The sequence below is a fragment of the Marmota flaviventris genome, chromosome 1 (assembly GCF_047511675.1).
Source record: "Marmota flaviventris isolate mMarFla1 chromosome 1, mMarFla1.hap1, whole genome shotgun sequence".
NCBI classification, from domain to species: Eukaryota; Metazoa; Chordata; class Mammalia; order Rodentia; family Sciuridae; genus Marmota; species Marmota flaviventris.
Genome location: NC_092498.1, coordinates 203,918,465 through 203,941,409, shown reverse-complemented (window position 1 = coordinate 203,941,409; position 22,945 = coordinate 203,918,465). Strand labels below are relative to the sequence as shown.

At 35.0% G+C, this 22,945-nt stretch overlaps 1 protein-coding gene across 3 annotated transcripts in view; it reads left to right on the top strand.

Moving 5' to 3' along the window:
- Window positions 1-22,945, top strand: part of Smarcc1 (SWI/SNF related BAF chromatin remodeling complex subunit C1) — a 142,073-nt gene that overhangs the window by 76,117 nt on the left and 43,011 nt on the right. For all 3 annotated transcript variants that reach the window (XM_027932048.2, XM_027932047.2, XM_027932049.2), the window contains exons 15-21: window positions 1,263-1,334; window positions 3,954-4,067; window positions 4,832-4,985; window positions 6,255-6,368; window positions 13,385-13,444; window positions 20,204-20,462; window positions 20,835-20,996. In XM_027932048.2, the coding sequence (XP_027787849.1) occupies window positions 1,263-1,334; window positions 3,954-4,067; window positions 4,832-4,985; window positions 6,255-6,368; window positions 13,385-13,444; window positions 20,204-20,462; window positions 20,835-20,996 (935 nt within the window). The remainder of the gene's footprint in view (window positions 1-1,262; window positions 1,335-3,953; window positions 4,068-4,831; window positions 4,986-6,254; window positions 6,369-13,384; window positions 13,445-20,203; window positions 20,463-20,834; window positions 20,997-22,945) is intronic.

Here is a 22,945-nt window from a genome sequence, read left to right as displayed (position 1 = left end):
AAACTTTCCTTGAAATCAGGTTGGAGTCTCAGTCCCACATCAGGAATTGCTGTCACATTGGATGAAGGGAGATGGAAAGTGATTTTAATCTTTGAAAAGTGTTTTTAAAACAATTTAGAGGTGAAAATTATAATACAGGGTAGTAAAATGTTGTAAGCTTTAACATAAGTCATTTAGATTCAGCTATGATACACAGGAAAATGTTTAATTATGTTTGTGATTTTAAAATGTTAATTATATAAACCAAAAACTGTTCTCACTACCATATAGAGCTTTGTTTTACTAGGAAATATTTTAAATGTAGAAGTCTTTTTCAGTATAAACTCTGGTATGAAAAAAAAAATCTTGGGAAAACAGACCTCTTTGGGACCATGGTTGGAAATAACTAAAGCCCTAGATATTGTATTTATTGATTGTTTAAGAGTTATCTCTATTTCATATTGGGCGGCCTTTTTAAATTTTTTATTTTTAAATATTTAAGTACGAGAATTTATTCCTCCAAATAGATTTAACATTTTTAAGTAGTTTCTAATATGAAGGTTATGCATTTACTTCAGTGATGCTCAGTTACTCAGATCTTGGGGGTTAGTTTAGACATTTTTATCCTGTTCTTAATAATTATTGTTTTATTCTTTAAGGATAGATCCAATTTTTAATACATTTTTCTAGCCTGTATATAGACTTAAAAGATAATTTGAAGAATAGAGAGCCAGGGGCAGTCTCATACACCTTTAGTTCTAGTTACTTGAAGCTGCGACATGATATTATAAGTTCAAGGCCAGCCTTACTTAGTGTGAACTATCTCCAAAAAAAAAAGTTGGAGGGAGGGACAGGGGATTTAGCTAAATGCTTGGTATGCTTGCTTAGTTTGTGCAAAGCACTGGGCTCAATCCCCAGTACCAACATGGGGGGGATAAATACAGTACATGGTTCACTTGAGCTTTAGTTTTGTCCAAAACCATGGTTGTTCTCAAATATTTAGACTTTGCTGCATGCCTTAAAAACCAAGTGAATGCTATTCCAAATACTCTGGATAGTTAGGAGCTGTAATGAAATACATATGTACCTCTTCTTTGAGAATCAAAGGGGAAGCTTCCTTTAAGTTCGTTGTAGTCTGTTAATACAAAGATATTTGTCCAGTGTAATTAATTTTGCCAACCAGGGCTTAGTTTTACTTTGAAAATTAAACATAGCTCAAATTTCAAGATTTCATTCTTCTTCAATCCTCTTTTCTCCCGCCCCCCCCCCCCACCACCTTTCAGTATTCATGTGATTGAACGGCGTGCTCTTCCTGAATTTTTCAATGGAAAAAACAAATCCAAGACTCCAGAAATGTGAGCCAGTGTTTTAGAAAACTTTTTTATTTGGGTGTTCATGACAGGGATTCTTAAATATGCTTCTGAGTTTGCTATTGTTGGGATTTGGAAGTTTGCAGATACTTCTCAATCTACTCTGAAACAGTTCATGTGTCATCTGCACAGCATTCCTTACTTATTTCAATGGAAAGTGTATTTAATATTTTTTTGCATAAACCTTGAACTACATGCACATCACCTCTTGTAGTTTAAAAGAGTGTTTAGTTCATGTTCTTATTACATTTCCCAACTTTGGTTTGCATGTGTGTTATAGATTATACATATTCATGTATTAAAAACCCAAGAGAAAATGGAATCTTTTTCCTCTTCCTAATAATTCATTACTAGTTAAAAAGTATTTTAGCTGTGTTGATACAGCTACATACGAATTGATCTTGATTGTATAATTCATGTTTATAATTTTTTTTTTTTTTTTAAATAGAGAAACATAATGGCAGAAAAAGGTTTGCCAGGAAGTATTTTTATCTTTTCCTTGCAATCTGCCAGCATACACTTATGGAAATCCTTGTCTCTAAGATAATAGTCTATATCTCTCATACTGTAAATAACCTTTCATGTATTGTCCTTATGGTATTAACCTCTTACCTATTATATACGTATAACTGCATAAACAGATGCTTAAATTTGAACTATTAAGGAAGAATTGACTTTTTTCTGATTTTTCACATAAAATCCATGATGGAATGCAGATAATTAATGATAAGCTTTTTGTGAGTGTGTGTGTGTGTGGGGGGGTGTGCTGGGGATCGAACCCAGGGCCTTGTGCATGCAAGGCAGGCACTCTACCAACTGAGCTACATGTTCCCCATCCCTGATAAGCATTTTCTTGTGGTAGTTAATTCATGCTACTTTAAGATTCCAATTTTTATTTTATTTTTTGTGATGCTGGGGATTGAACCCAGGGCCTTCTGCATGTAAGGCAAGCACTCTACCAAATGAGGTATATTCCCGGCCCAAAATTCCAATTTTTAATGTTAAATATAATTTCAGCCTTTCCAAAATAATATTTAAGGAGTTACTTAAAACCAGAATCGCAGACTGGGCACAGGAATCCCTGATAGTTTTTTTGCACCTATTCTCTATTCTTTTTTTCTCTTTTCTCTTTTCCCTCCCCTCCCCTCCTCTCCCCTCCCCTCCCCACCTCTTCTTCTTCTTCTTCTTCTTCGTCGTCGTCGTCGTCGTCTTCTTCTTCTTCTTCTTCTTCTTCTCTCTCTCTCTCTCTCTCTCTCTCGTTGTTCTTCTCTTTAGTTATATATTACAGTAGAATTCATTTTGATAAAATTATTCTTGTGGGTTTACATAATGGTGGAATCCACTTAGGTAGTGTCATATATGTCCATAGAAAATTTATGTTATATTCATTCTGCTTTCTTTCCTATTTTTGCGTGTATTCTGACATGGTATTATTATTCCAAAGAATTTGCCCATTTTCAGCATTTGTAAATACTTAATGGTTTTTAGTAGCCTTCTCCTGAAAAGCAGTATTTTGCATTTTAGCCAATTTCACTTTGCAAATTAATCTTTTATTATTTGCATATTTACCTGTTGCTTATTCAGGAGCTGTTTTGATCAGTGTACTGTCTTTCTCGTCTAATGTAGCTGACCTCAGGCTACCAAAGTCTTGTTTTACTTGTGTGCCCAGACTGATCGTAAGGTTTCAAACTCCTTAAGTATTTTTGGTGGATATGCTTGGATACATTGCGGAATCTGCTATGCCACTGAGTCTTTTTTTTTAACTTTTTTGTATGTTCTTGTCTTACCTCTGAATTTGGCTCCATGGGTTTTACTTGTTGCTTTCCTGGGTCTCCCTGGAACTGCTGCCATGGGAAGGTATACAGTCATGTCAAATTGACATGTGGCTGTAGAAAGATTGTAGAAATGAGTTGGAGCAGAGGTTAAGAGCATAGATTCCACAGCCACCATACTTCCTATGTTCATTCTGGCTCTTATGCTTCCCAGCCCAGTAGCCTAACATAGTTTTTAACCAGTCTGTGCTTATGTCTCATCTATAAATGGGATGATAAAAGATCTTACTTTATTGTGGGATTTTGAGGATTAATTGAGTTACTATATGGAGAACGCTTAGAATAGTGCTTGGCACACCCTAAGTGCTAAGTAGATGGTAATAGGAGAGATGGCCTAAGAAATCATGTGTTATCTGTAGATTCTGCATGCATCCAAGGATTTATAAATCCCTTCTCCACCATGACCAAGTTTGTGGTTGTTATTTCACATTAACATCATCAAATCAATCTATTTTTTGTTATACACTAGTAAATAATTACTTTGCTTAATAGGATTTCTGAGTTAACTGACAACGTAAATACTCATTATCACTGTTGTTTGTTGCCTGCTGTCTTAATTTTTTGTTGTATACAATTTTGAAGAATCTGAAGAAGTTTGATTCTTTGAGTAACTATTTCTGAAAGAATTGCATGTCTGCCTTATGAATTTTGCCCTTGGGGATCTGAAAGATGTAGTTCTGTGGTAAAACACTTGCCTAGCACAAGAGAAGCCCTGGGTTCCTTCTCTAGTACAACTGGAAAAAAAAATTGAATTTTACCCATGTTTTTTTAGATACTTGGCATATAGAAATTTTATGATTGACACATACCGTCTGAACCCCCAAGAGTATTTAACCAGCACTGCTTGTCGGAGGAACTTGACTGGAGATGTGTGTGCTGTGATGAGGTAAATTTCTTTGACTTCTTTTTAGATATTTCACAGCACGTGGTTACTGCTGCATTGCTTTTAATATTTGATTAAACTGGATGTTTTTTATTAGTAATGTGTAAATCTTAATAATGTAAATCTAATAAACATGTGTTCAAAATTTTTAATACTGAGTTTTTTGGATGTTTTTAATTTTAAAATCAAATCATAAAATTAGCAGAGATAAACAGTGAATTGCGTGGGGAGTGGATAGACTCTGTCTTAAATCTGTCTAAGGAAAAAAATACAAAATGTGGATTTCCTTCTGTGAATTGAATCTATGCTTGAGTTTTTTTCACTGTTGACCTAAAAAGCATTTGTTCTCGTTACTGTGATCAAAACTATTAAACTTTAGTTTATCATTGGTTTTGAGGATTTATATTAGCCACAACATTTTGGGTTTGTACAAGTTATCACTCATGTAACAAATCGAATTTGTCTGGTACTTTGGTGGTATGAAGCTTGCAGAGAACATATTTACTTGCTTTCCTGTACTTTTTTTCCCATTTATTTTTTCATTACAATTCTTAATACACCATTATACAATAATTTATTATATCTCTGTATATAAGGTATGTTGATACGAAATTCACATCTTCATACTTTTTTAGTTCTTTTCAGTTATACATGACAATAGAATATACAGTGGCATAATTATGCGTTTTGGTTTTTAATGACATGATGATGGTTGTAGAAATGAGGTTAATTCTCTAGATTTTAATTTTCTGAGCTTTATTCTTCAGGGTTCATGCCTTTTTAGAGCAGTGGGGGCTCGTTAATTATCAAGTTGATCCAGAAAGTCGACCCATGGCAATGGGACCGCCTCCTACTCCTCATTTCAATGTATTAGCTGATACTCCCTCTGGGCTTGTGCCTCTGCATCTTCGATCACCTCAGGTAAATTATTGCTAACTTCTCTTCAGGCCTAGATGGCAACATCCACTGGAAGCATTCCTATTCAGGAGTAATTATTGTCTTAGAAAGTTATTTCTTAGCTGATAGCTTTTGGGTTTGTGTGTCGAATGTGTTTTGTTTTGCTATTATAAATGCTCATCTGTTAATAATTTGTAGTGTTTGCTGGGCATGGTGACATACACCTATAATCACAGTGACTCAGAAGATTGATGCAGGCGGATCATCACGTTCAAGGTCAATCTGGGCAACTTAGTAAGACCCTGTGTCAAAATTTCAAAAAATTAAAAGGATGTCGCTCAGTGTTAGAATGTTACTGTATTCAATCCCCAGTACCACCACCACCTCAAAAAAATTAAAAAAAAAGAAAAGAAAAAAAAAAAACCATTTAGTGTTTAAGGTAACAATGTCACCAGTTACAAACCTGTTTGTCTTATTCTTTCAAATTATAGGTTTCCATTCATATTTATCCTTTATCCTTCTGCCATCACTAATAAGCAAATAACACAAAAACAACTTCTCTTTCATTCAGTCCTAGTAATGTGAATAAAAAAATGTTCAAAAGTTGATTAAAGATTTGAAAAGTGGACATCCATACACATGTTGAAAATATTATTATTATGCTAAACAAATTATAAATAGCAATAAGATGGTATAATAAGAACGTAAGCTACAAATTTCCCTCCAGTGTGAACTAGAGCATATATTAAAAAAAAAAAATTGTTGTCTTTTCAGGAATGAAAGGGAAAAAAAGCATCAAAATTCTGAGGGTCTTGCTAAGTTGCTCAGACAGGCCTTTGAACTTGCCATCCTTTTCCCTCTGTCTCCTGAGTTTCTGGGATTACAGGTGGACACGACAGAGCCCAGTGAAAAATGCCAGAAAATGTTTCTTACATGTTGAGTTTTGTTACAAGTGTAAGTGGAGATTTCAGTGTTTGGGTCAGTTTTAATTTTTTTCTTTCTTTTTTTTTTTTTTTTAAAGTCTGGAATGGACACAATATCTTTATTTTGTTTATTTATTTTTATGTGGTGCTAAGGGTTGAACCCAGTGCATTACATGTGCAAAGCAAGCACTCCACCACTGAGCCACAACCCCAGCCCTTGGTCAGTTATTTTTTTGGTGTGTATATGTGTGTGTATTGTTGTTTTTCACCAGGAGTGATATGAATGCCAGTATTAAGGATTCTTAAAAAACCTTTATCCCTTTTACTTTGAATAGGTAATATAATAATTTATCATTTTTCTTACTCATAGGTACCTGCTGCTCAGCAGATGTTAAATTTTCCTGAGAAGAACAAGGAAAAACCAATTGATTTGCAGAACTTTGGTCTTCGTACTGACATCTACTCCAAGAAAACATTAGCAAAGGTAAGATAATTTTTTGTAAACACATACAGACTACAGCCCAGAATATACTCTGTCCTTTTAAGATGCATTGTTTTCCATGGGAAGTAAAATCTACCTATGTGGAGGAAGGAAGTGAGCTTTCTATGGAAATTCGATGGCATTTTATAAAACAACACACACCCTTTTTTCCTATGGTTAGCAGATAGGTATTTTAAAATAACTATGAATAGTATACGTGGGAAAATGGAGAAGTTGAACAGAGAACTGAAATATATTTAAAGAATCATGAATATTCTAGAATTGAAAATTATACCTAAAATAAACTCATTGGAAGACTTTAACAGCAGACTAGATACAGCAAAAGACATGTTAGTGAACTCAGACATGTTAGTAGATACTTTAGCTGAAATATACTAAAACAGTAAGACACAAAGAAAGTATGTGGTATAAAGAGAGGACAGGACAAAGAGAATAGAGTTTAAGAGATATTTAGTCAAAAGAATTAATATATTTCTTTAGACTCAAAGAAAAAGAGTGGAGAAGGAGTGATTTCTAAAAATATGATGGCTAAAAATTTTCCGGAACTAATAAAAATGGATCAGATACTCACCAAACAGTTCCAAATTTGGATACTGAGAAAACCATACCCAAATATATATATATATACATGGGGGGACAAGCTCTCTGCCACTGAGCTACAATCCCAGCCCCCCAAATGTATTAAATCTCTTAAAAACATTATCTGAAAAAAAGCCAGTTACAGGTAGGAATGGAGGTAGAAATGGATATATTAAACTCAAAGGAATAATAAAATGCTGAATTTTCAACAAAAAATATTACAGTTAAGAACAAATAGAACAATATTTTATTTATTTATTTATTTAAAGCGAGCGAGAGAGAGAATTTTAATATTTATTTTTTAGTTATGGGCGGACACAGCATCATTGTTTGTATGTGGTGCTGAGGATCGAACCCGGGTCGCACGCATGCCAGGCGAGCGCGCTACCGCTTGAGCCACATCCCCAGCCCTAGAATAATATTTTAAAGTAATAAAAAATAGGAATTCTGTATCCAGTAGAAATACCTTTGTAATGGAAGATAGATAGAGTAAATCTGTTTGCAGACTTTGAAGATCGTGGAGAACTTCAGTAGCTTACAGTGGAAGACCTAAAGGAGTTCTTCAGAATGAAGGGTAATAATCCCAGACAGAAGTACTTGAGTCAAGGAAGGAATAAGGAGAACAGAAAAGAGTAAATATGTTGTTAGATATAGAGTTTATGGCATGAAGAAATGGCAGAAAGTTGCTTGGAGGTTAAATTTAGTTAAATCAATGTGAATTTCTTGCATTATTTATAAACAAGAGGAAAATACTAAATCAAGATAAACTATAATTTGACCAAGCATTTTTGGGAATGGAATGCATCTACATAGAAGAGTGCCAAAAAAAGTCAACTTGTATATCAGTATAAAAAACATTTTTGGTCGGTTGGGGCTATAGCTCAGTGGCAGAGCACTTGCCTAGCATGTGTGAGGCACTGGGTTCGATCCTTAGCACAAAATATAAATGAACAAATAAAATAAAGATATTCTGTCCATCTACAACTACCCAAAAAAAATTTAAATAATAATGAACTTATTTAAATAAACTTTAAATAAAAAAAAAGACATTTCCAGTTCTTTTTAGTTTTTAGGAATGATAAGGGATTATTTATAGCAAAAGTAATATTGTATATTTACGACTATAACATATGGATGTTAGATTCCAAACAATTGGCATGAAGGATGGGAGGGAGAATAGACGCATACTGGACTAAGGTATTTAACCTTTACATGAAGTACTAAAATGGTATTTGAAATCACGCTGTGGGGCTGGGGTTGTGGCTCTACGGTGGAGCGCTCGGCTCGCAAGTGCAAGACCCTGGGTTCGATCCTCAGCACCACATAAAAATAAATGAATATTGTTTCCAACTACAACTAAAAAAATAAATTAAAAAAAAAGAAATTACACTGTGATAAGTTATAAATGAGCATTATAAATCTTACTAAAACTCTTTAATAAAGTATAACAAGTAAGCAAATAACGGAGGTAAATACACACACACACAAACTCCATAAGAAGGAAGGGAGAGGGAGAATATAAGGAACTGATTAAAAGAGTAGAAGTCTAATAACAAGCTTGTATATTTACGTCTAACCCTAGCAATTATAATGATAATTTTAAAAAGTTATTTGGGGCTGGGGTTGTGGCTTATTGGTATAGTACTTACCTGGCATGCACAAGGCCCTGGATTCAATCCTCAGCGCCACCCACAAAAAAGAAAAAGGTGATTTTTAATACTCAAAGAGCAGAAATAGGGGCTGGGGATGTGACTCAGGTAGTAGCGTGCTCGCCTGGCAAGCGTGAGACACTTGGTTTGATCCTCAGCACCTCTTAAAAATAAAATAAAGATATTGTGTCCACCTAAAGCTAAAAAAATAAAATAAAGAAAAAAAAAGCAAAAATAGCTCAATTAGATTACCAAATCAGAATACGATGTTGTCCATATGAAACCCACTTCAAATAAAAGATGTAGAGTAACAGTATAAGAAGTGAAGAAGATATCCCTTTGTAAACACTAATCAATGGAAAGCACAAGTCACTCTCTTTAATATTGGTAAAAGTAGACCTCAGAAAGTTATTTTAACAGATTTAATCAGATATTTCATAATGATAAAGGGATTCATCAAAAGGACATTCCATATATGTGCAACTAATTAAAGAGCACTGAAATATAGAAAGCAAAAAGTTAGAAAACTGAAAAGAGAAAAAGACACAATTATGTTGGAACTTGCAATATTCCTTTCTCAGTCATTGATAGAAGCAGTAGTTAGGAAATCATTAAGAATATAATAGACTGGGCTTGGGTTGTGGCTCAGTGGTAGAGCACTCGCCTAGTACATGTGAGGCCCTAGGTTCAATCCTCAGCACCACATAAAAATAAATAAAGGTATTGTGTCCAACTACAACTAAAAAATAACTGTTTAAAAAAAAACATAATATATGCCAGGCTCTGGTTGTGGCTCAGCAGTAGAGCGCTCGTCTAGCATGTGCAGGGCCCTGGGTTCAATCCTCAGCACCACATAAAAATGAAATAAAGATATTGTGTCCAGCTGCAACTAAAATATATTTAAAAATATATAAAAGACTTAGAACAATACTATCAAGCAGCATGACCTGTTTGTTTGGTTTTTATAAAAGACTGCAAAAGAACTTTTCAAGTACCAGGGAACATTCACCAAATTAGACCCAATCCTGAATGATAAAGTGAATCTCTGTACATTTAAAAGGATTGAAATCATATAGTGACATTAATGACAAAATCATAACATATTGTACAATTTTATACATGTAAAATAAATGTAGTTGACTCCCGTCCATATTCCGCATGGGCGGTAGAAATAGGTTTCCTCTTGGGGGGGATGGGCTGGCTGCGAAATAAAGGATTAAAAAAAAAATAGAGTGGTGAAAAAACCACAGAACACAAAAAATAATTTTAAAAGTTGTGGCGGATGGACTAGTCAATCTTAGGGAACAAGCTTCCACACTGAAAAGAGCAAAATGGAGCCCATGCTTGCTTTATTTATATCAGGGAACATCAAAGGTTTTTCCATGGAATGTTCTTTGCCAGATAAGGTAGGAGGTGGGCTGTCCATTTCCCAATGAGTTAAGCCCAACTCCGGGTCTACAAGGGGTCTTCCTAGTAGAACAGACATAGAGGTCATGTGCCTTGGGCAATCTAATGCGGGGTATGGGTAGCAGAGGATAGTTCCCAAGAATAAAGATAAATCTCCATAGCTCTATACCAAGAGAAGACCCTCAAGTAATTCACGGGTGACTTCCCATAGTTCACTGGTAACAAAATAAAAACTAGAAACTCCAATCAGATAACTAATAAAGAAAGTTATGGAGTAAGGACTTGTACTTGGAAGAGATGAATAAATTTTATAAATCTTCATCCACAGTGATAAGAAGAAAAAAGAAGACATAAATTACTGATCATTAATGAAAGCGTAGGGCTGGGGTTGTGGCTCAGTGGTAGAGCACTTGCCAAGCATGTGTGAGGCACCAGGTTCTATCCTCAGCACCACATAAAAATAAATAAGTAAAATAAAGGAATTGTGTCCATCTACAACTAAAAAAATTAAAAAGTATATATTAATACTGATGCTACATGTTAAAAAGACAATAGCTAATACCTCTGAGTGGCCTTATATCTAATATATCAATATATAGCTAAATATGTTCCCCAGAACAAACTCTTAGCCTAGATGATTGCACAGATTTGAACCATACATTTAAGGAAGAAAAAAATACCAACATACATAAATTCTGAGGAAGTGGAAGTGGAATGAACATTAAATTATAGCTAAACATAGAGATATCCAGTTACAAACATCTGTATACACACACACACACACACACCCCTAATATATCTAGGTATGTTGATAAATGAGTATAAAAGAGAATTAACAAATGAATCTATAAGAATGTTCATTTTAATTTTAATCAGTTAGCAAAACAATATACATAACCAAAATGTATGAATAGTAAGATTTGTCTTTTGTTTAGATAATATAATATCACTTAAAAATTACCTACTTCTTTCTATAAAAACGTGGTTGAATGTCGTTGACATAATATTGAAAAAGAATGCAGACCCCACAAACTACATATCATATGATTTCATTATTTTAAAATTCAGGTCCAAGTAATCTAACCAATGGTAGGAGTGTTCAGAATAGTGTGTCCTCCTGAGGGTGGCTGTCAACTTGAGATTTCAAGGCGTATTTGGGGTTTTTGAGTTGTATCATACGAGTTGTAGGTAAAGTTGTATCAAGCAGCACACTAAATATTTATTTGTGAGAGTGTGTGTGTGTTTGTGTGTGTGTTATAACTCAGTAAATCAAAAGAAAAAATAAATCATGCAGAAACCTCAGTAAACATTTCATGGGCTCTGATGAGGCTACATGTGATCTTTCTTGAGTCATTTGATTTTAAGGAGAGAAAGATTGACTTAAACCACCGAGAATGGACAAAGTCTGTGCTATACACTGTGCCAAAGATATGGGGAAATGTTTGCTGAAGACCTGCCCAACTGATGTTCATATCCAGGTTTTATAGATCTTCCCTTTATTCTCTTGGCTCTGATATCTTCAGAATTTAGATGAAATGTTAATGAATTTTATTCTTCTTGGGCTCTAAATTGGATTGGTCACCTGATTCTGGTTTATTAAAAAGAAGAACCTTTAGTTATTTTCTTTTCTTTTTTTTTTTTTTTTGAGAGTACTATTTTTCCAAGTTTATTGATCATTATTGAGTCATTAAAACTTAGGGGATTTTTTGTTTATTTATGGATTTTTGTTTTCATTTTTTTTTTAATTTTTATTGTTGGTTGTTCAAAACATTACATAATTCTTGATATATCATACTTCACACTTTGATTCAAGTGGGTTATGAACTCCCATTTTTACCCTGTATACAGATTGCAGATTCACATCAGTTACACATCCATTGATTTACATATTGCCATACTAGTGTCTGTTGTATTCTGCTGCCTTTCCTATCCTCTACTATCCCCCCTCCCCTCCCCTCCCCTCTTCTCTCTCTACCCCCTCTACTGTCATTCATTTCTCCCCCTTGTATTATTTTTCCCTTTCCCCTCACTTCCTCTTGTATGTAATTTTGTATAACCCTGAGGGTCTCCTTCCATTTCCATGCAATTTCCCTTCTCTCTCCCTTTCCCTCCCACCTCTCATCCCTGTTTAATGTTAATCTTCTCTCATGCTCTTCGTCCCTACTCGGTTCTTGGTTACTCTCCTTATATCAAAGAAGACATTTGGCATTTGTTTTTTAGGGATTGGCTAGCTTCACTTAGCATAATCTGCTCTAATGCCATCCATTTCCCTGCAAATTCTATGATTTTGTCATTTTTTAATGCAGAGTAATACTCCATTGTGTATAAATGCCACATTTTTTTTATCCATTCGTCTATTGAAGGGCATCTAGGTTGGTTCCACAATCTTGCTATTGTGAATTGTGCTGCTATGAACATCGATGTAGCAGTGTCCCTGTAGCATGCTCTTTTTAGGTCTTTAGGGAATAGACCGAGAAGGGGAATAGCTGGGTCAAATGGTGGTTCCATTCCCAGCTTTCCAAGAAATCTCCATACTGCTTTCCAAATTGGCTTTAGTTATTTTCTAACGTAATCCTCAGGGGATCTGAGCAATATATTGTGAGTTACATGTATATGTATCTTTTCTTTTTCAAAACAGCGTACTCTAGGTTTTTAATTCTATAATACTTAGATTAGTTCTTTTTGTTCTGTAGGACTATGTGTTTAGGCACATCCACCTGCCCACACACACACCAAAAGAAAAATATTTTAGAATGATATAGATTGAATACCCCAGTGACTCAACAAATCATAATTTGTTACCTGCAGTCTATGGCCCAAATGCCATGATTTGTAAGCTATTTAAAAAAAAAAAAAAAACTATATTAAAGAGGTAATTTGTAATTTAGGGAATTGGAGATTTTTTTAAAAAATCAAGGATGTTAAAAATGAGTTAAAATTAATTTGATGGGATTAGATTCATGAACCTATCAGTGTTTTATATATGTGTAACGTCTTGGAATCTTGGAAAAAGTTATCTTTTCAAGTTATACTAAATAGTTGTTACATTAAATGTATACTAAATAGTTGTCAATTTCTGATATGTACTATAGTTACTTTGTCTTTATTGTCTGCAAAAGGTCTTTCCAAGTATCAAAATAATAGAAATAACATGTCCAAATCATTTATGAGTCCCTGATAGCAAGAATTTTTGAAATATGATGACCTTTTGTTGGAAGTTTAAGTTCTTAAAAGTATTTATTTGTTGAGGGACTTACTTTGCATATTTGCATGTAACAGTCCTGTGAACTTAAAAGGGAATCTTGCTTTCCTCCATCCATATTCATCTTTATGACCAAATCATTGTTGATTTTGCTTTTAAAGAGTAAAGGTGCTAGTGCTGGAAGAGAGTGGACAGAACAAGAGACCCTTCTACTCCTGGAGGTAAGCTGTCAGTGGACCCCCTTTATCCACCTAAGAGTGTGTACTAAGATTCTGACTACCTTTTAAATACACCTGTAGTGTTTAATTAAAACAGTTACCCTCAAGACTCAAGTGGTTGACACAGTGCTTTTCCTGTGGACAGCCCTCATGCTTTTGACAATGGATGTTTAGTCCTTCCACATACCTCCCACTTCTTATCACCAAATATTAAAAACACATATTTAGACAATTAGGTGTAATAAGATAAATAAAATCAATAATTTTTATTGTTTCATCAAGGAAATGTTTACTTTAAACTGGCTTAATTTTGAAGGTATGGCAGTAAATGAAATGGCTAAGACAGTTTGTTCTTAGCTGTCACCATCTTGATTTGTGCTAAGATGCCTCTACTACTTTTGTGCCATCAGTATACATGTCAACTTAATGAAAAAGTGATGTTCTAGTATTCCCATGAAAATTATTTGACCTCCCAGCCGAATTTGGTGCTTACTGGTTCCCTGGGCCTCATTTTAAGATACAGTGGGCCTAGTGACATCTTGGTTTCTGTAGTGCTTTGATTTAGTTTCTCAAATTGTTCCAACAATTGAGATTGCTTTATAAGTTCTTAAAAGTATTTATTTGTTGAGGAACTTACTTTAGTAGTACACTAAAAATATTTCCTTTTTAAAAATTTGTTCTTTCTCTTTCTTGTTTATCCCTACCTTTGTTTTTCTTTCCCCTGACCCCTCTTCATTTTGTGATCAAAATTCAAACACATTTCTTGTTATAAGCTGTTTGCTAGTATTTTAATTTTTTCTTATCTGCAGTTGGTATCAGTGATATGCAGAGAGCTTCTTTTCTGACCTACTTTTATTTCAGAACTGTTTGGTCTAGCTGTATCTGCCATGGATGTTAATTTAAAATGAGAGTGTTCTTGATACATGTAAGGGAATATAACTTGGTTTTGTATTACTGTTTTGGAATCTTTGGTCTCTGGGGAGAACTTTAGTTCTACAAAAATCACTGAACACAACAATATAATTGTTTTTACAGCACATTGATGCTCAGAGTTTTTTCTTCTTCCATATGTAAGATTAATGGATAGTAAATACAGAGTGAGGAAAGTTTGACTGAGCTTCTATTTATCCTAAACATACCCAAGAAAACCACAGTATCCTTAAACAATAGTACATTTTCTCTCCTGCAGATGGAATCTGTGCTATAGTGGATTTGTCTTTTAAACAGGAAATTGAGTCAACACACATTATCTTCCCTTAACATTGAGAAACAAAAGGCTTCCCAACAGCATTGTTTACACTAACATTTTCCATTTATAAAATTTATTTACAGCAATTAATACCTCAAGAATATGAAATGATGAAAATTTTTAAATAGATTCATACCCAAGACAGATTTAAATTTCTCCCTAATAAATTGATAAATCTGGTAGTTTCATGTGGGTTTATTTCCCAAAGTGTATCATGTCACTCAAGTAGACAAATATATGATATTGGTAGCATTCCAGATATTTTTTATTATTCTTCAGACCACTCACTTTTTCAAAACAGTTTTTTAGTAAGGTTTTTTAATCAAAGCACACTTCTTAAATGAATGCTGAAGGTTAAAATCTTTGATTATATTCACTTTCTTATTACAAATATTGAAAGCATAATATCAGTTTTGCAGATAACCAGAGTTGAATGTGTTCATTGGACAAAGGAGCACTTTACCACTGAAACATATCTCCAACCTCTTTTTATTTTTTTATTTTTGAGACAGCATTTCACTGAGTGGCTTAGGGGCTTGCTAAATTGCTGGGGCTTGTCTTGAACTTGCCATTCATTTGCCTCAGCCTCCAGAATTGCTGGGATTACAGATGTGTGCCACAGCGCCTGACTGAAAAAAATCTTTGATTGTTAGAGATGAAGGATAAAATAAGCTTCCATATTATCCTTTAAAAAGTTGTAAGATCAAGATGATGAAGGTTTGCTTGAATAAAATGTGTCTCTACAATTTCTATTTAGTCCACAACTGATTCCTCCCCATCATTTATAATTGCTACTTGGCTTGGAATTGACAAGACTTCGATTCGTGAGCTTATTGGCTCGCCCTTCTTTTAAATATTTATTTTTTAGTTGTAATTGGACACAATGCCTGTATTTTATTTATTTTTATGTGGTGCTGGGGATCAAACCCAGGGCTCGCACATGCTAGGTGAGTGCGTATCTACCGCTCTACCACAAACCAGCCCTGGTTCTCCCTTCTTAACTTTAGTCTTTATTCTTTGCTTTCTCAGGTTATCTATTTATTTTCTCTTAGATAATTAGTGGAAGTAAAACAAATTTTATATAAAAGCATTTTTACTTTTTTTTAAATTTAAAAGTATTTTAATGCATATCATGGGAAAAAATGCATATCATGGGAACAGTTTCTCACCTTTTATTTTTTTTGGTACTAGGAATTTAATCCAGGGGCACCTCACCACTGATCTACATCACCAGCCCTTTTTTTATTTGTTTATTTTGAGACAGGGTCACACAAAGATTCTGAGACTGGTCTCAAGTCTGCAATCTTCCTGCCTCAACCCCCTGAGTTGCTGGGATTACTGGTGTACACCACCACACTGGGCTTCTCAGGTTTTTTTTTTTTTTTTTTTTTTATGCTGATTAAATTATAGAAAAGATACTCAGTAAACTGGCTTTCTCATGTGTATACTTTTAACATACCTTTTTCATTGTCCCCTCTTTTTTTTTCTTTAGAATATATATTTTTAGTTGTTGATGTACCTTAGTTTTTATTTATTTATATGTGGTGCTGAGGATTGAACCTAGTGCCTCACACATGCTAGGCAAGTGCTCTGCCATTGAGCCAAACCCCAGCCCCTGTCCTTTCTATTTTTTTTTTTTTTTTTAAGTGGGTAGCAGTCTGTCACTGAGCTATATCACAGCTCTTTGTTTTAATTTTGAAATAAACTTTCCCAGATTTACCAAGACTAGCCTCAAACTTGCAATTTTTCTGCCTTATTTTCCTGAGTCACTGATTGCAGGCATGCACCATCACACTCAGCTATACCTTTTGTTAATAAGCAACCAAGCAAATATTTTATCCTGTGTAATTTAAAAAAAAATTTAGTTATACATGGGCATAATATCTTTATTTTGTTTATTTATTTTTATTTGGTGCTGAAGGCCGAACCCAGGGTCTCACACGTGAGAGGCGAATGCTTTACCCCTGAGCCACAACCCCAGCCCCTCATCCTGTGTAATTTTGAACTGCAGTACAGATGAATAGGTCTTCCGTTTTAGAACTTGTGTATAGGGAAAATTTTTTTTTCAATGCTTTTTTCCAAGTGGCAGGCACTCTTCCACTGTTCTATACCCCCAGTGCAAGAAAGGCAGTTGTTTTTGTTTAATGAGATGCTGAGTATCAGGGCTGGAAGGGTAGCTCAGTGGTAGAGCACTTTCCTACCTTGTGGAAGGCCAAATTCTGTCCCTAGTACTGCAAAAAATGAAAAATAATACTTCTGTGAATATAATATTGTTAATGTTCAAGTATCAGAAACGTTCAATCCCTTTCCTTGTTTATTCCAATTTCTTTCTTTCTTTTTTTTTTTTTTTAATATTTCTTTTAGTTGTCAATTGACCTTTATTTTATTTATTTATCTTTATGTGGTGCTGAGAATTGAACCCAGGGCCTCGCACATGCTAGGCAAGTGCTCTACCATTGAGCCACATCCCCAGCCCCTGTTTATTCCAATTTCCTGTGACAAAATTCAGTGAATTTTATTAGGTACTGTGTTTCAGGAACTGTGACAGACACCACAGATTGAGATGACTAGGACACAGTGCCTACCATCAAAGAGTTCATAATCTAGCAGGTGAAATAAATAAAATACAACACTTGAATACAGTATTCCCAATTTTATTATAGGAGGTATACCCAGAGCACCAGACAAATACAGGAGAGCTGCTATGCAAATGGGCTGCATATATAAGATAAAATGAATAGCTTTCTGGGAATGGTATGGAAGTAGTTGTTCTAATACAAGGTGTTTCTAGTATAGAATAAACTCTTATTCACAATACATAGGAATTGTTGTGGGGTCTGCATATTCTGGAATTTAAAGAAGAAAGAGTGAGATGGCAGACTCCTAGTGATAATTGGCTTTAACGTCATAAGATAATGATAAGCAGTGAAATTGTTTTAGGCAGGATAGAAATGTATTTTGGGGAAACATACTTCAGTTTAGCAATACAGAAAGTGATGAATTAAAGTACAGAGAGAAAAGTTCCAAGAATCTAAGTATGAAGGCTTGATCCCGGAATAAATATCTAGTAAAAAAACTTCTTTGTGTCACCCTATTTCCTTCCTGGCCAGTCTTTCACTTTTTTCCCTATTGAAGTCTTTTCTCCAATTTCCCCCTTTCATGTAATACTACAGTCAGTGTCCAGGCTGTGGCATTTTACTATTTCTGATCCGTATGTTCTTCTAGATGCTAACTCTGGCTTAGATTTTGCATCTGGAAAGGTTCCCCAAATCCAGCTTTATTCTGGAGAAAAAAAAAAAACTTTCACCAGGCACTGTGGTGCATACTTACAATCCTAGCTACCTCGGGGGCTGAGGCAGGAAGATCCCAAGTTCCGACCCAGCCTTGGCAATTTAGCAAATTGTCTCAAATATAGAAAGGGCTGGGAATGTACCTCAGTCATTGAGTGCCCCCAGTACTGCAATCCTCAGTACTGCAAATAAAAATTTAAAAAATTTTAACTTTTTTTTTTTTTTTTTGATTGATTGAAGCAAAATGAATGAAGAAGATAACAAGTTCATTGGAAAAGGTTATGATAGAGCATGTTCTACCTGTAATTAGAAATTTGAGACAGTCCTAATAGGTATGTTTTTGGCTTCTAAGTAATTCCCTCTAGAACTACCTGAAGTCACTGAATATCCAAAGGAAACCCTAATTTCCCTAACTTTTCAAGGATTTAATGAGTAGAGCATTTGCTGATTTAGTTTTAGAATTGCCCTCTATCGGGCTGGGGATGTGGCTGAAGCAGTAGTGCGCTCGCCTGGCAAGCGTGCGGCCCGGGTTCGATCCTCAGCACCACATATAAACAAAGATGTTGTGTCAGCCAAAAACTACAAAATAAATATTAAAATTCTCAAAAAAACAAACAAACAAACAAAAGATAGACTTGTCCTCTATCACTGCAGTAAGAATGAAAGCCTGGAGCAGCATTTGGAGCCCAGGCTTATGAATTCACTGAGGCAAGTAAACATAAAGCAAACTATTGTAGAAAACCCATCTCACAGGTAATTAGGCCTTGAAACTAAGGTTGTCATTCAATGTTATTAACATTTGAGCCATATGATCGGGGGAAGTTGGGTTCCTGTGTGCAATATAGGACATTTCACAACATCCATGGCCTTTACTCAGTAGATACTAGTATAGTATTATCTCCCTACTTGCATCATCACAAATGTCTCCTAACATTTCCACATGTCTCCAAAAAGGTGTAATTGTCTCCATTGAAAACCATAGCCCTAGTAGGGCTAGTGATATAGCTTGGTAGCAGAGCACTTGTTCAACATGCCAAAGGCCCCATCTGCAACACTACCAAAAAGAAAAAGAAAAGAAAGATAGCCCTGAGAGTATAGAATAAGAGTAGTAAATTCAGTAAATCACTACAGATTTTTTGTTTTAATTTTTATGCTGTATCGGGATTGAACCCAGGGCCTGCACTCTAAATTTTGTGATGGGGTTGGAGTCATAGCGCAGTGGTAGAGTGCTTGCCTAGCACATGTGAGGCACTGAGTTCGAACCTCAGTACCGCATAATAATAATAATACATAAATAAAGTAAATGTTTTGTGTCTATCTACAACAAAAAATATTTTTAAAAATTTTGTTGGGGATAGGGTCTTGCTAAGTTGCCCAGGCTTGCAATCCTCCTGCCTTAGCTTCCCAAGCAGTTGGGATTACAGGCATGCACCAATATGCTGTACTAATTCTTTGACCCATTGATCTGTTTGTTTTAAACTGGGGATTAAACCCAGACCAATTTACCACTGAGCTACTTCCCCAGCCTTTTTATTTTATTTTTAAATAGGGTCTCATTAAGTTGTTTAAGGTCTTCCTAAATTGCTGAAGCTGGCGTAAAACTTGTGATTCGCTTGCTTCAGCCTTCCGAGTCGTTCCAATTACAGGAGCGCACCACTGTGTTTGCCTTGACATTCTAAACACTACATATTCCTGATTTTCACCTTTTTCCTCTTACAGATATATTACTTTTTATTGGAGACTTTTAGGATTCCCTGAGAAATTATAAATTTTAAAAGTAGACATTTGTATACATTATGAATTATATTATCAGTTTATCAATTTCTACATGAAAAGACCTGGGAGCCAGGCGTGGTGTGCACACCTATAATCCCAGCTACTGACAAAGTTGAGGAAGGAAGATCACAAGAGTGAGACTAGCATCTGCAACTTTGTGAGACCCTGTCTCAAAAAATAAGAAGAGCTGACTTTGAATCCACAATCCTCCTGCCTCAGCCTCCCACGCCACAGGGATTACAGGCATGCACCACCGTGTCCAGCTCAAATTCACCTTTTTATGTATAACAAAAGCCATTTGTTTTTTTGTTGTTGTTGTTTGTTGTTATTGTTGTTGTTGTTGTTTTTTTTTTAAATAGCTATCTAAAGAACAGTGACAGGCTTCTAATTTCATTACATATTATTCCTTGTTAAACCCTATTAATAGTCCTGTTTTTTCTATTTTAGGCCCTGGAGATGTATAAGGATGATTGGAACAAAGTGTCAGAACATGTTGGAAGTCGTACTCAGGATGAATGCATCCTCCACTTTTTGAGGCTTCCCATTGAGGACCCATACCTCGAAAATTCAGATGCTTCCCTTGGGCCTCTGGCCTATCAGCCAGTTCCTTTCAGTCAGTCGGGAAATCCAGTCATGAGTACTGTTGCTTTTTTGGCATCTGTGGTGGACCCACGTGTGGCATCTGCTGCAGCAAAAGCAGCTTTGGGTATGGACTCCCTCCCCAATCCATCTGTCCAACAAAAAAACTTAATTTTTATCAAATTTAAATATTACTAGCTGTTAAATTAATTTCTATACATAATAAAAACCAGACGTTATCCTTTAGAGACACCATGTGCTTTGTAAAAAGTACTAAAACATGTTAAAGTGAGGTACTTTAAATATAGCAGTTAGCAAGACTGTGATATATAAGATAAATCATTAATGTTTATCTCATTTTGCTGGTATAAGGACTGAGCCCAAAGGAGGTCACTACATCCAAGAGAATATTACTTTGTCACACATCCTAGCAGTTTTAAAATTAAGGCAAATATTTGTGTAAAACTAGGTTATTATTCCATTTTTATTGTTGAACCAGAGGAGTTTTCTCGGGTCCGAGAGGAGGTACCACTGGAGTTGGTTGAAGCCCATGTTAAGAAAGTACAAGAGGCTGCCCGAGCCTCTGGGAAAGTGGATCCTACCTATGGCTTGGAGAGCAGCTGTATTGCAGGCACAGGGCCTGAAGAGCCTGAGAAGCTTGGTGAGTCACTGCTGAATACAAGAACAGGGTTACTAGATGTTTGTATTTCCCAGCAGCTTTCTAAAAAATACTTCATAAATAATCATAACCTTGCCTCTTAAAATTAGTATGACTTTTTTCTCTCTTACTGCTTTTTTTATGGTAGCTCAAAGTTTAAAAAAAAAAGTCCCGCAGTTGATAACAATATCCCACTTGTGAAGCATTTGATAGCTGTAGATCTAGGTTTTGAGCATATTGTTATAAGAATTTGTGTTTTTAATATTTATTTTTTAGTTGTAGTTGGATACAATATCATTATTTATTTATTTTTATGTGGTGCTGAGGATCGAACCCAGGGCCTCGCACGTGCTAGGTGAGCGCTGTACCGCTGAGCCACAACCCCAGCACTAGTTATAAGAATATTGAAGGTACTTTTTGTGTTCAATTTATGTTGAATTGTTTTAAATTTGTATATTTATGTTTAATTCCCTTTGACTTTTATAACTTAGATAAAAATTTCTATAATATTTCCCTTTTAACCACTTAAGGGTTTATAATCAGTCTTGAAAAGGAGTAAAATGACTCAAATCACTTTATATACCCATCAGTAATTTGTTAAATGTTCTTATACAAGAGACTTATTTTCAGATTAATCAAACCTCTCATTAAATTTTTTGCCCTCACTTTTCTTAGTATTGCCTATATATGAAGTACTAGGCCTTTGATTTTGAAGAGCTATATACAGTCATTTGTTAGTTTGAAAACTCACGTATTTTCCTTTTCTTTAGTTCAGACTGAAATTAGGAAGCCAAGACACATCTCTGTTTCTTTTTGTCAATTCTGCATCACAAGACAGTGCCCAGTTTAGACTGGGAAAACCTGAAGTTAATTTATTCCTGGATTTTATTTTTCTCAACTTTTTTTTAATGCGCGGGGTGGGGGGTGTTCTTTGTAGGGTCTTTTGGTTCCCCATGGTCATGGAAATGAAAAGTATTGGCAAAGCCTTCTTATTCGTTCAGTGAAGCTCCTGTACTTTGCAAAATGCAGGACATACTTTTACATGTACCGATTTAAAATTTGTGGGTGGAGGGATGATACATACCATAGAGCATCCGTGGTTAAAAAACAACTTGCAAATTTAGCCATTTCTAATTTGAAATTTAGAAGTAGAATTTGAAACAAAGAAGACCAAAATATTTAATAGGCTTAGTCTTTGTGAGGCTGGAGCTTCTTAATTAATCTGTAACGTCTGATTTCTGCAGTGGGCAAACTTTGGGAAAGACTGTTGCAGGAAACTTTTGAGACTCCATCTGGCCTTTGAATGAGGAGAGCAGCAAAGTTAATTCATGGATCTGGAAGTAGCCTATTAGTTAAACTGTGCCAGGTGTGATATAGTAAACTCACTAGTTGCAGCAATAGAATTTGGATACTTTTTTTTTTTTTTTGGTGGTGCTGTGGATTGAACCCAGAGCCTTGTGTATGGGACACAGGCACTCTATCAAATGAACTATATCCCCAGCCCAGTATTTGGATACTTTTAATAAGGGCTTCGAAAAATACCATTCTAATATGAATATTTCTGAATGAGTTGTGAACATGTTTTTATAACTAATGCAGGCCTGTTATAGTTAATCTGATTTATATTAGGCTTTGACTACTGGATTAAATTAGAAAACAACAAATGTTTCTCCTTTGGAACTAACTCAGCAAAATTCGTAGTGGAAAGTCAACAGTGTGCCTCATACATGTCATAGAACAAAATAATGGCCTATTGCATAGCTCACCAGATTTTACTTAGAAAGATCCTCAGAATGCACTTGGATGGTAGGTGTATGGTAGAATTTAAATTTTACTTCATTTACTGTGTAAAATAATTATTTTATTAACTGTAGTTAAATTATAAAATGGGAAAAAATATGCTTCCTTAGGAAATGTAAGATTTTTTTTTTGTTTCTATCATTAACCTAGTT